The sequence below is a fragment of the Conger conger genome, chromosome 1 (genome assembly GCF_963514075.1).
Source record: "Conger conger chromosome 1, fConCon1.1, whole genome shotgun sequence".
In the NCBI taxonomy this organism is placed as follows: Eukaryota; Metazoa; Chordata; class Actinopteri; order Anguilliformes; family Congridae; genus Conger; species Conger conger.
This window is the reverse complement of record NC_083760.1, coordinates 86,353,125-86,365,700: the sequence shown is the minus strand read 5'-3', so window position 1 is coordinate 86,365,700 and position 12,576 is coordinate 86,353,125. Positions and strand designations below refer to the sequence as shown.

The following is a 12,576-nucleotide window of genomic DNA, read 5'->3' as shown; positions in this document are numbered from 1 at the left end:
GTGTGTATGTGTGCGTGTGTGTGCATGTGTACGTGCCTGTGTGTGTGTGTGTGTGTGTGTGTGCGTGTACGTGCCTGTGTGTGTGTGTGTGCGTGTCCGTGTACGTGCCTGTGTGTGTGTGTGTGCGTGTGCGTGTGCGTGTACGTGCCTGTGTGTGTGTGTGTGTGTGTGTGCGCATGTGTGTACGTGCTTGTGTGTGTGTGTGTGTGTGTGTGTACGTGCCTGTGTGTGTGTGCGTGTGTGTACGTGCCTGTATGTGTGTGTGTGCATGTGCGTGTGCGTGTACGTGCCTGTGTGTGTGTGTGTGTGTGTGTGTGCGTGTACGTGCCTGTGTGTGTGTGTGTGCGTGTCCGTGTACGTGCCTGTGTGTGTGTGTGTGCGTGTGCGTGTACGTGCCTGTGTGTGTGTGTGTGTGTGTGTGTGTGTGTGCGGGTGTGGGCAGCACCCATAAGCAGGAGAGATTAGCTCCCTCTCGCTGCATTGTGTAGCTCTCAGTGAGTCACGGAGCACCGTGCCTGTGGGTCAGAGCTGACGAGGTCCATCAGGCTGTGTGATCGCACGCCCATTCACACGTCTGAAGCTCTGCAAGTGTAAACACGCCGTGTAAACACGCAGAACGCGCCGTCCGGCCAAAGGAGTGTCGAGATGAGGAGATTACTCCTCGCCCAGGAGAGCAGGCCTGTTTCTACAGGAGACTATCAACATTTCTGCTCAAATCTGACCTAGATACTAATACTAACAGTTTTTAAATGCGGTAATACAGTAACACTAATGTTTGAGGTCATTTGATTCAGTTTGAGTTCATTTGATTTGATGATCACTGAGTTTGCCAAGGTGTTTTTGCGGATGACATTTGAGGAGAAAGAAAAAACACTTTTGTTTAATTGTAAATCAAAGTTCAGCGTTCACTAAATCTCAAGGAAAAGCCTTGCTGAGATCTGGTGGTATCACAAGCGGAATAAAACCCAAATCTTGGAAAAGTTTTCTGCTTTTCTAGCCTCGCTGTTCACTTCCTTCTTGGGTGACGCATGGAAACTCTGTTTTGCCCTTACGCAATGTTATAATGTGTTGCTGTGGCAACCTTACAGGTGCGCGGTGTGTCAGCTAATTTATCACGACAGTTACATTACGTCAAACTTTCTTTTTTTTCCCTTTTTTTTTACAATGCCTCACCCCTTCCCGTTCCTCCTGTGTCGTTTCTCCCTCTTTTCATTTCGGGTTTTGTGAGTGCCGCCTCTGGAGACCGCAGGAGCTCTGCTTCTGAATCCAGGACAGCCCCAGCTTTCAACAGGACCTCCGTCACGGTACGGCAGGGGGTCCCCTCACCCGTCTTATATCCGCTGACGATATACAGATCTGGGGAAATATTAAAAAATATAATACCCTTTTTTTTACTTATGACGGGGGTTCCCCTGGATGCCTTTGAGCCATGTTGGGGGGTCCCTGGATCAAAAAAGTACATACACCCCCCCCCCTCCCCCACCCCCCATGCAGCTTTCCACAAAATATTTTATGAACATTACTTTACTGGCATTTAGCAGATGACTTAACAAAGTACAGTATTTTGGGAAGTGGAATATCCCTGATATCATTACAGCTTAGCGTCCATTAGGCAGGTAAATCAAGGGAAGACCTGTGACTCACACGTGTAAGGCAGGAACAAAGCTGGAATGTGAAATAGATTAATAAGACATCGCGATTCCTGTTTACGGATAGCAAAGGTTGGCCTGTACTGGAATTCCTTAAGCCGTGCGGACGGTAAAGATCAGTTGGGGGGGAGAGGGAGGGGGAGAGAGATAGAGAGTGAGTGAGTGTGAGAGAGACGATATGGATAGATATTGACAGAAGCTCAGGAGGTCTGTGCAGGTACAGAGGATATGGCTGGCCCCTGTAGAGCTGCTTTCTCTCACCTGAGGAGCACCTGTGTAAACGCAGGAGAAACAGCACGCACTCACACACATACACACACACGCGTATACACACACACCCATTCTCACACATACACATACACACACCCATTCTCACACACATACACAGACACACACACACACACACACATATACACACACACACCCATTCTCATACACACACACACACACATTCTCACACACATACACACACACACGTATACACACACACCCATTCTCACACATACACATACACACACACACACCCATTCTCACACATACACATACACACACACCCATTCTCACACATACACATACACATACACCCATTCTCACACATTCACACACACACACACACATATACACATACACACACACACACACACACACCCATTCTCACACATACACATACACACACACCCATTCTCACACATACACATACACACACACCCATTCTCACACATTCACACACACCCTCACACATATATACACACACACGCACATATACATACACCTATTCTCACTCGGACACACACACACATTCTCACACATATACACACACACACACATTCTCACACACACAGGCGCAGACACCCACACACATTCTCACACACATAGACACACACACACACATACACATACTCACACATATACATGTGTACACAGGCATTCGCACACACAAAAGAATGCACATGCACACACAAATATGCACACTTGCACAGATGCAGAAAAGAATGCCACCAGTTGGGCCATGGATCCTGGCCAATGGTCACCCGTGGATTCGTGGTGCATTGTGGGACAGCCCAGTTTTACGTAAGCCTCCTCACCTGCCATCCGCGCCCAGATACTGTAGTTCCTTATGGATCTCCGAGTGCCTCCAGACACAAAAGGCCCATTCTTCGGCGTGTCCCCGGTCCCTGGATGCTCCTTACAACCAGGAATGTGAGCCCAGGCAAGGCACAATTAGGAGCCTTCAGGTTTTACCTTACAAAAAGAAAGACTTTTTCTTCCTCCTTTATTCCAGGGGTGTCTGAAGCTATCACTCAGATAATGACTCGCTCCATTGTCGGGACAGAGTTCTGAGAATGAGAAGGCCTTATTATGGGGGGCGAAAGGAAGGGGGGGGGGGGAAATAGTGTATTTTAAAGATTAAGTTGCCTGGAATCTTATTAAAATATCAGTTATCTCCATCCTCTTTCTGGGTCCTCTCTCTCTGCTGAGTCGGCATTCTTCCTATACAGGAATGCTGTCTATTAAATAATTTCACCTGGTTATGTTAATGGGTCAGGATCGCTGCCTTCCATCTTCGATATTTGAATGCTATCCCGTTTGTGTGTGAGCGGCCATTTTGTTTCCAGTAAAGCGGTGGCCTCAAGCTCAAATCCTGGAGGGCCGCTGCATCTGCTGGTTTTTGACGTGTTCCTACATTTAAGCGCTTAATTTAAGTCATCGATTGGCTTAAGAGTTTGTGTGTCCGTGTTGGCTGCTGAGCAGAATGGGCTCTTGGGCCTGTAGCGTAGTGGTTAAGGTAAAGGACTGGGACACGCAAGGTCGGTGGTTCTAATCCCGGTGTAGCCACAATAAGATGCGTACAGCGGTTGGACCCTTGAGCAAGGCCCTTAACCCTGCATTGCTCCAGGGAAGGATTGTTTCCTGCTTAGTCTAATCAATTGTATGTCGCTCTGGACAAGAGCGTCTGCCAAATGCCAATCATGTAATGTAATGTTACAATACATAACTATCTTTTGCCCTACACTCATAAAAAAAGCTCTTCTTTGGCTTGTCTCCTGAGAGGAACTGTTTTTAGTCTTTATGGAACCCTCCATCATAAGTGTGAAAGCTCCCAGTCAAAAAAACATTTTGCGTAACAAAGAACCCTTGAACTAGATAGGGTTCTTCTATGGAATCACAGTGTTAGTTTTGGAACCATTTTTTCAGGGAGTGGCGCCTTATCTGTCTGACTCTCGCTAGACATTAGTGCCTGTATTTTATCAACATTTGTCATAAAATGTATTGATTTACCGGTAAATGCAAGAGTCACGCGTTGTACAAACCGTGCTTGTGACGAAAAATAAACATTCTTCCTTTTAATTCTTAGACAAAGTGAAGGAAAATATTTATTGAATAGCCAGCCAGTGTACAGCTTGTTGTAACTGTTGATTGCCTTTGACTGACAGCTGGCGGCACATGGAAGATAGCTGGAACAGCTCCATTACATTTCTTCTATTTATTCAGAGGAAGGAAGCGATGTGGTCTCGTGTTTGCATAGCGATTCTTTGAAATAAACAATGAGTATATGGCCCCAGGGAAAAATGTATGATTTCCATCTACGTGAAAAAGGAGGAGTGCTCTTTCCCCATCTGCATTGTCTGGATTTTAGGGGTTTATTGATGGTTTATGATTAACTTACATTTTTATTTGATAAGATATAAGTATGTCTGGAACAAAACGAAACATTCTTATCTTACCTCCGTTACAAAAGAGGAGGACATTTTATGCAGGGCATTAAGGATAAACATTCTTACTGACTGGGAAAGCTTTTAGAAGGTAAAATATCTGAAAATTGATAGCTATTTGAGAACTGTCAATGTCCTAAACAAAACTAAAGGAAGGGAGATGAAGGACACACTGCCCATGTATCACAAACTGCTCAGAAACCTCTAATGTAATGACAAAATGCACAAACTGCACATTCCCCAGAGCTGGACCTGATTGTGCAGAACACTGATGGACATTTCTGTACTTTCATTCTGAAGTGACATGAAATTTTGAAAAAAAAGAAAATTGAGGAACTTATTATATTTATATTTCCACATTTAAGAGACACTCATATCCTGGCGAGCCATACAGACGTTTGCACACAACCTGTTCTGTTCCTCTTCACGGAAACTATTCAGTTCCTTGTGCAAGGAGTACCACAACAATGACACGGCTGGGAATTAAACCCACAATGTAGTCCAACCGATAGATTACAACTCTCCGAAATACACAGCCCTACAAAACAAGAGTAGAGTACGAGTCCGTCTCACTACGGAAAGTGCCACACTGCGTCTCTCATTTTTACTGGAGTTTATACTTGCGTTGTAAATCAGGGCTTTCAGAACTGAGCCCCTGTTGGGCTGAGGCACCCACTGGATTTCAGTGCGGTTCAGCATTAATGCTTAATTTAAGTCCCTGATTGCCTGAAATTGGGCCACACACATTGTTCCCAGGGCCTGGAAGGCAACCAGGAAACCGGCTGAAACCGCAGGAGTGGAGCTTTTACGATCCCTGCCCGACTCGGGCGGCAGTACCGAGCTCGGCCATCGGGGGGCGCAGTTGGCAGTGCAGGCTGCAGGGCTCTGTGGAGATAAGGGCGTCGAGCTTTCCGGCATCCGTGTGCAGACGGGCGTGTTTTATCTCCAGAGTATCACAGGGGCTCATCCCGCCCGAGACGGTGGCTCTGCAGAGCGAGATAAGGCCCGGCGGAGGGGACTGAACCGCGTCGTTCGCTCAGAACCGCAGTCGACCCTGTCAGAGCATGGGGCTCATCCCAATCCCTCATTTTATCCCTCCTTATCTCCCCGGGCCTCGCCTGACCCGAAGATTGATCGAGGACCGCCGTCTTTAAGGACATTCCGATCCGTTTGCTGTGGCTTCAAACTGACCCTTTACTAAGCAAGGACGTTTCATTTCCTCAAATCTTTTCTGATCACACTTTACAATAAGTTTCCTGAATTGGCAATAACTAATGTAGTTGTTAACATGCACTAATGACACACATAAACAGCCCTACAGACACACAGAGACAGTCAGCCCTACAGACACACAGAGACAGTCAGCCCTATAGATACACAGAGACAGTCAGCCCTACAGAGACACAGACAGTTAGCCCTACAGACACACAGAGGCAGTCAGCCCTACAGAGACACAAATAACCACCCATTACAACAGTGGTATGCAGAAGAGCATCTCTGAACATAACGCATCAAACCTCTAAGTGCTACAGTAGCAGAAGACTTGATAAGTCTAAAAAAGAAATCTAATAAATACCCAATAAAGTGCTCACTGAGTGAATAAAAATAATTTGTTATTTATCTGATGCTTTTATCCAAAGTGACTTACAGTTGATTTGACTAAACAGGGGACAATCCCACCTGGAGCAATGGGGAGGTTCAGGCTCCAACACTAGCCACACCCCCTTCACCTTAGGAGAACACCGGTGACACCTGACCTGCGCCCATAAATAAGCCAGGCGTTCTGAAATACAGTCCAGGGCAGATTATGTAACCCTGTCAACATGCATGAGCATCAACTGGGACTGGGCTGTCTTTTCCCCAAATGGGCATTTCAACTGCAGCTGTTGTTCGAGCTGCACTCTTCTGCATTCTCCTGTGCTGCTCCTACCCTTAATATTTACAATAGCGCTTTACCTGAAGCCTACTTCATAAGGCCACCATGACTAGCCTTGTATATGCCATAGACTATAATGGCACTTATATAGTTATATATAGATATTGTTGTGTTTTGTATAAGCTATTGTATTGTTGTACTCAGGGTATTGTAGCTGCCAACCGTGGTATGCTAGTTTATAATTTTATGTATTCTTCCGATTATATCTGTATGGTCAGGCTAGGACTCAGAACCGTACTGTCCTCTCGGGTCCTCTTCACATTTGTACTTGTGTTTGATCTGCACTTCATTGTACGTCGCTCTGGATAAGATCGTCTGCGAAATGCCTTATTGTAATGTAAAAAAAGGCTGACATAACACTGCCATACACATGACGGCAGATGTCACAAGATGACATAGCAAATGGTCAGCGCCAAATGACATAAAACTGCCATATTTGTTTCCTGTAATTGACAGTAACATCTGTCATAGCATTACAGTTTACAGATTACAGTTATGAGGCTTTAATGTTATTCAGCATGAGCTGATATCATCTTGTGGCAGCTGACATGTCAGGCGTATGACAGTGTTATTTCAGCGAGTTACCATAATTATTGCAGCAAACTTTTACTTATTTATGCATAAAGCACTCCTTACCTCACGAACAAAGCACCTTGGATGTAAGAGAACACCAATTAAAATTTAGACAAAGTACAGAGAAAAACTACTATAAATTAAATATATAAAATAGAAGCATTAAGTCATAAGGCAGTTACAATGTGCTATAAAGTATGCAGTTCCAGAAGATTTGAACATTTCAGTGTAATACTCTCCCCAAACATTATGAATTACTCATAATTACTCATTACTAATCATTAAAAAGCAGCTAGAGCTACATTTGAGCTTTTACTCATACATACATTTCCCCTAACCGTCCGCAGATATTTTATCTCACTGTACTACTCAGGCAATATTTAGCCCAATTTATAAATACCTTGTACGTAATTGCTCTTTGTTAAGCCACATATATAAAACTGATTCAAAACACATGGAGCACTTTACTTTCAGGGTAAAATCAAGGAACAATTTTTCCAGACACGCTGACAAACTTTTGTTTAAGTCAGAAAAACCAAAACCCACCTCTGCGAGCATGCACTTTGTGTGGGCTTTCAGTAGTTCTCAGTATGTGTGAAAAAACATGTTTTGTTGCTAAAATATTTTAAAACAGCAATTAAATCAGTGAGGCAGAACATCAGCAAACACTTTTTTATTTTCCACACAAGAGGAGGGGAACAGGGAAGGTACACATAATAGGGATCATCTAATCTCCTGTTTAAATTCTGTCAAGGGCTCTCTGCCTGCCCCGAGACTGGCCTTGATGCAGAAGAATCAAGAACACTTGATTCAGTGAGAAATGCAATCTTAAAGGTATAAAGGCACCCTTCAAACATTGAAGAATTAGAGCTCCAAGAGTTGAAGAGTTGGGGAACATCAGCAAAAGTCAGAAAGTTCACCAGTTTGATGTTACCCCAATAAAGTTCTAAAAACTGTAAGATCAATTGAAACTCCTTATAGAGGCAGAATAGTGAGAAGTGCTTGGGTGTAGAAATTATTTTGAGCACCACAGCAAATGCTCCAGCTGTTTTCAATGAGGATGCTGTGCGGCTTAATAAGGCTACAATTACTTGTTTGTGATGATGTTGAATGATACGCCATGTTCAGTGGTACGTAAAGACAGGTTCCAGTGGTACGTAAAGATATGTTCAGTGGTATGTAAAGACATGTTCAGTGGTACGTGAAGACATGTTCAGTGGTATGAAAAGACAGGTTCCAGTGGTACGTAAAGACATGTTCCAGTGGTACGTAAAGACAGGTTCAGTGGTACGTAAAGATATGTTCAGTGGTACGAAAAGACATGTTCAGTGGTATGAAAAGACAGGTTCCAGTGGTACGTAAAGACATGTTCCAGTGGTACGTAAAGACAGGTTCAGTGGTACGTAAAGATATGTTCAGTGGTATGTAAAGACATGTTCAGTGGTATGTAAAGACACGTTCAGTGGTACGAAAAGACATGTTCAGTGGTATGAAAAGACAGGTTCCAGTGGTACGTAAAAACAGGTTCCAGTGGTACGTAAAGAAATGTTCAGTGCTATGTAAAGACATATTCAGTGGCACGTGAAGACATGTTCAGTGGTACATAAAGACAGGTTCCAGTGGTATGTAAAGATATGTTCAGTGCTATGTCAAGACATGTTCAGTGGTACGTGAAGACATGTTCAGAGGTACATAAAGATATGTTCAGTGCTATGTAAAGACATGTTCAGTGGTATGTGAAGACATGTTCAGTGGTACGTAAAGACATGTTCAGTGGTACGTAAAGATATGTTCAGTGGTATGTAAAGACATGTTCAGTGGTACGTAAAGACATGTTCAGCGGTACGTAAAGACATGTTCAGCGGTACGTAAAGACGTAGCTATTAATGAGGTGTGTTGTGTTAAGTTAACGAGTGAAAAACTACAGGAACAGGGTTGGGCAGCCCAGAGTTAAACTGTTTCCTTGAAAACATGGTGGATATCATCTCCTTCCCACGGGCTTCTGCACCTGATCAGATTAAAGCTGGAAAACACAAAAGTGGAACGAAAGATAATCCCACAATTTTATCGCATATAGTTGCAGCAACAAAACATTCAAACAGTGTTCAGCTGGGCTTGGGAAACAGGTAGATGAGGTTGTTTTCATATTTTTCCTTGTTTGCGGCCAGTGTTGCAATAAGAGCAAACAACTTAAGTCACCACATGAAAATGCACATTCAGAACAAAATGTACCAGATAAGGAACACCAGGTGCTTAATGTGTCAGCTCATCTCAAAGCATCTCCTACAGGGATCAGACAAGCTACTGATATGACACACACTGTGAATGAAAAGAGATGCCTGTTTAGATGGTTTGGCATTGCCCTGGATCCAAACAGCTAAGAACTCCAGTGGAGTATGCTGCTTTAGTTTTTTAGAAAGCCTGAGAAATTATTTCTGTCACAGGTTTGAGGTACGGGGGGGACTGTGAGGGGCAGTTGTGGGTTTTTTAATTTTATTTTGAAACAAGAGGTCCATTGTCCGGTGGATTAACAAGCAGCCTGAGGCAGAACTGCACCAGTGCGCAAAATGCCCACCTCTTTCGCACAGATTCCAAAAACTGGCCGAATTAACCTGCGGATTCGCGATTGACATCGGAGAGGAATATGAAACGATCGTAACGCCGGCCTGGGTGTGGGTGGACGCAGGGGTTCAGAACAGACATGTTCAAAGGCATCAAAGCAGGGATCGACCCGAATTTCTCAGATCCGCGTTCCCGGCATTACTCTGAACGCGAACTCTTTCAACAGAAGGCCGCGTTCATTCCGCCTCGATCCGCGCCGTGGGAAACGGGGATAAACGGACGCATTGTTGGGCGGAGCCCTCTCGCCCGCCGTCTGATCCCTCTTCAGTCAATGACGGCCTTATGCGCCAGGGCGCTGCGTCCAGAACTCTGCCGGGTGACGTGCTGTCAAAAACGTCTTTCATGTGCGAATTGCGCATGGGAAAATATATTGCAATAATAAATTGGAGCCAAACGCGTCTGATAAGGAAGACAGAATCCTTTCCCTCGCCTTATTTCATGAGCGATTCTCTGTCATCCCCCACACAGCTTGAGAGCGAACTATCTGATCAGGCTGTCTGCTCTCCAGGGCCAGATCAGTGGGGAGTGGAGCCGACCGCTGATCAGACGGACTTGAAAGCGGCTCAGCCAGCGTGGTGCATGGGAAACTGCCGTCTCTGCGAACAAAACCACCGGCGTGATGAAGCACAGGTACTGGCGAGGGGGACTAACCGTCTCTCAACAAGATCCTCGCGGAGCAGCGTGTTCTGTCTCGGAACAGGAAGTTGTAAATATTCATCCCGTCTGTGGCGCCTTGCCGAACACCCCAAATCCTGTCCCCTATGCACCGTCCTATCAACTCAGCCCCCAGGTCTTTATGGCCTTTACAGTTCACCTCATTTACATTAAACCTGGTTACATTGGGGAAATTTGATCCTTGAATAACAAAAATGTACGTCCACTGTCGCTTTATTTCCGAGAGTGTGGTGAGTCAGCCGGTACCATACCTGCGACACGCATCGACCTGCCACTGGTGAAAGGAGTTCCTCCAGATCGGTTTCGCCCAACCCTGTACCTGGACATCTACTGTTCCACAGCTTTTCGCTCCAGTCCTTACGTAGCACTCCTCGTTCAACAGCTAGAGGTCTCATTCAGCTGCTATAATCGGTTGTGCCAAATAACGGAATGAGAACATACAGGATGGCATACCTCCAGGAACAGGGTTAGGCTGCCCTAGCTTCCTGACTCTGTGGTTGTGTCTGAATCAGCATACTTTCCTACTATCGAGCATGCAAGTCACATACTACAAGCTGTGTTCAACTTGTATACTCAATAGTAGGCAAGTGTTTCAGACACAACCTGTGAAAGGCTTAAAAATGGGGACATTCGCTTTGTTTTATTTTTAGATTATCTCGGTTTTTGTGTATGTTGATGTATGTATGTACCTAGACAGTTTTTGTGTGTGTGATGAAAGGATATATTTTAGATATTTACAGAGATATCTGACAAAGCGCCACCTTTCAGGACACTCGGATCTACTATACTGTAGGTTTTTATTTCACACCACGCTCTAGCAGCGCAACACGATCTCCAGCTGCCGAATAACGTGTGCATGGGCCACACGATTACAGTTAAAAACACCTCCGGGAATTACAGAATAAACTGTATGAACATGCTTATCGTCTTTGCGAGGCAGTGTCTGAAATCAACTAACAATACTCAGCTGCCATCTAGCGGACGCGGACAAACAAAGGGGTATTTTCTGCTGGCAGCCCCGGCTGAGGTTTCGGCTCATCACCCAGACAAAGAGGCGATGATGCTTCTAATTTAGGGCAACTGCTTGTGCTAAAAGTCGATCTGTAATAGTGCGCTAGAAATGCATTGAGAATAGGAGTGTATTTTAAAACCGGTACAGGAGAATAATTTCGTTTTACGTAAATGATGTGGTTTACAAACCCCGTCTGTTGTGATCTTGGGTCTCCATTAACAGCCCATAATCACTGATAACGTAATGTACAAAACGATGCAACTATATTTCAGGGGACCAATAGCAGCGAGGAGGGAGACGGGCGACAGCAGACACCGGATTTGCCACTAACCGTTTTATTATTGGACTTTGATGGCCACCGTCAATATCTCGGCGTTCTTATTCCTAAAACATTTACGCAGTTGCGTTTTTTGTAGACTTTCTAGACAGATCGAGATATTGGCGTTCAATTGCGTAGCTGGAACGTGTATATTTCGAGGAACCAACTCTATCATATTGTCATGGTGGCAACGACTAACGGGTTGACGTCTCTGGATATCGATTTCTATTTTGGGGTGATGTGAAGCTGTCTGGAACAATGCTGAAAAAGTATAGAAAAACCTGAAATAAAGCATTGCAATGTCCCGCATATTCCTTGGAATTTGAATTTCAAATAGTTTCATTACGAGAAACCAAGAAGCATTCGCCTCAACACCATTCAAGGACTGAATAGGAAACATGTTGGGTTTACTTGTGCGTTCGGTTTTCGAAGCTGGGCAGGACATTTTTCGCGGATCGGTGCTGTCCGAAATCATCCAACACTGGATCGGTTCCAATTTTTTAACTCTCGTCTCCGTGCTGCTTGGGGGTGTGGTTTTCTTTGTTATTGTTTCGTTCAGGAGACGTGGTCAGCGTGGGATATCGTCCACCTTCACTGTCGATTTCAACAATGCAGACGTCTCTCTCGAGCAGGTCCTGCAAACACCCTTTCGCCTGACGGTGAAAAGGAGCAGGCAGGACCCAACAAAGAAAAAAAGAAAAGAGAAGGAGAGAGTATGTCATCATCATTATCACCATCATAATCATCGTCATAATCATCACCATCATCATTAATAATAACATTAAATATCCTATAATCTGCATTTTTAAATAGTCAGGCTCATAGCATAGACAAGAAGGTAACTTATTATAGACATAGAGAGAACAATAAATATTGAGTCAGAAGCGTCTTTGTACAACTATAACAAAAATGCAATAAAATGTTGGATTTTCTTTTGTTGTCATTAATGTTCAGTTGTGTCACGTCGTCTCATTACTCATTTAAATTAGGTGGCTGATGTTTCCCCTTGGAGCTTTGTATGACGGGCTCACCATTTAAACGGCATAATAACGGACTTCCTGTCAGGCATTGTCCCA

General features: G+C 44.5%; 1 protein-coding gene across 1 annotated transcript in view; it reads left to right on the top strand.

Moving 5' to 3' along the window:
* Positions 1-11,092: 11,092 nt before the first annotated feature.
* Positions 11,093-12,576, top strand: part of LOC133139522 (protein LYRIC-like) — a 15,516-nt gene continuing 14,032 nt past the window's right edge. Inside the window, exon 1 of the mRNA XM_061259129.1 lies at positions 11,093-12,213. Within this exon, the coding sequence (XP_061115113.1) occupies positions 11,899-12,213 (315 nt within the window). The 5' untranslated portion in view covers positions 11,093-11,898. The remainder of the gene's footprint in view (positions 12,214-12,576) is intronic.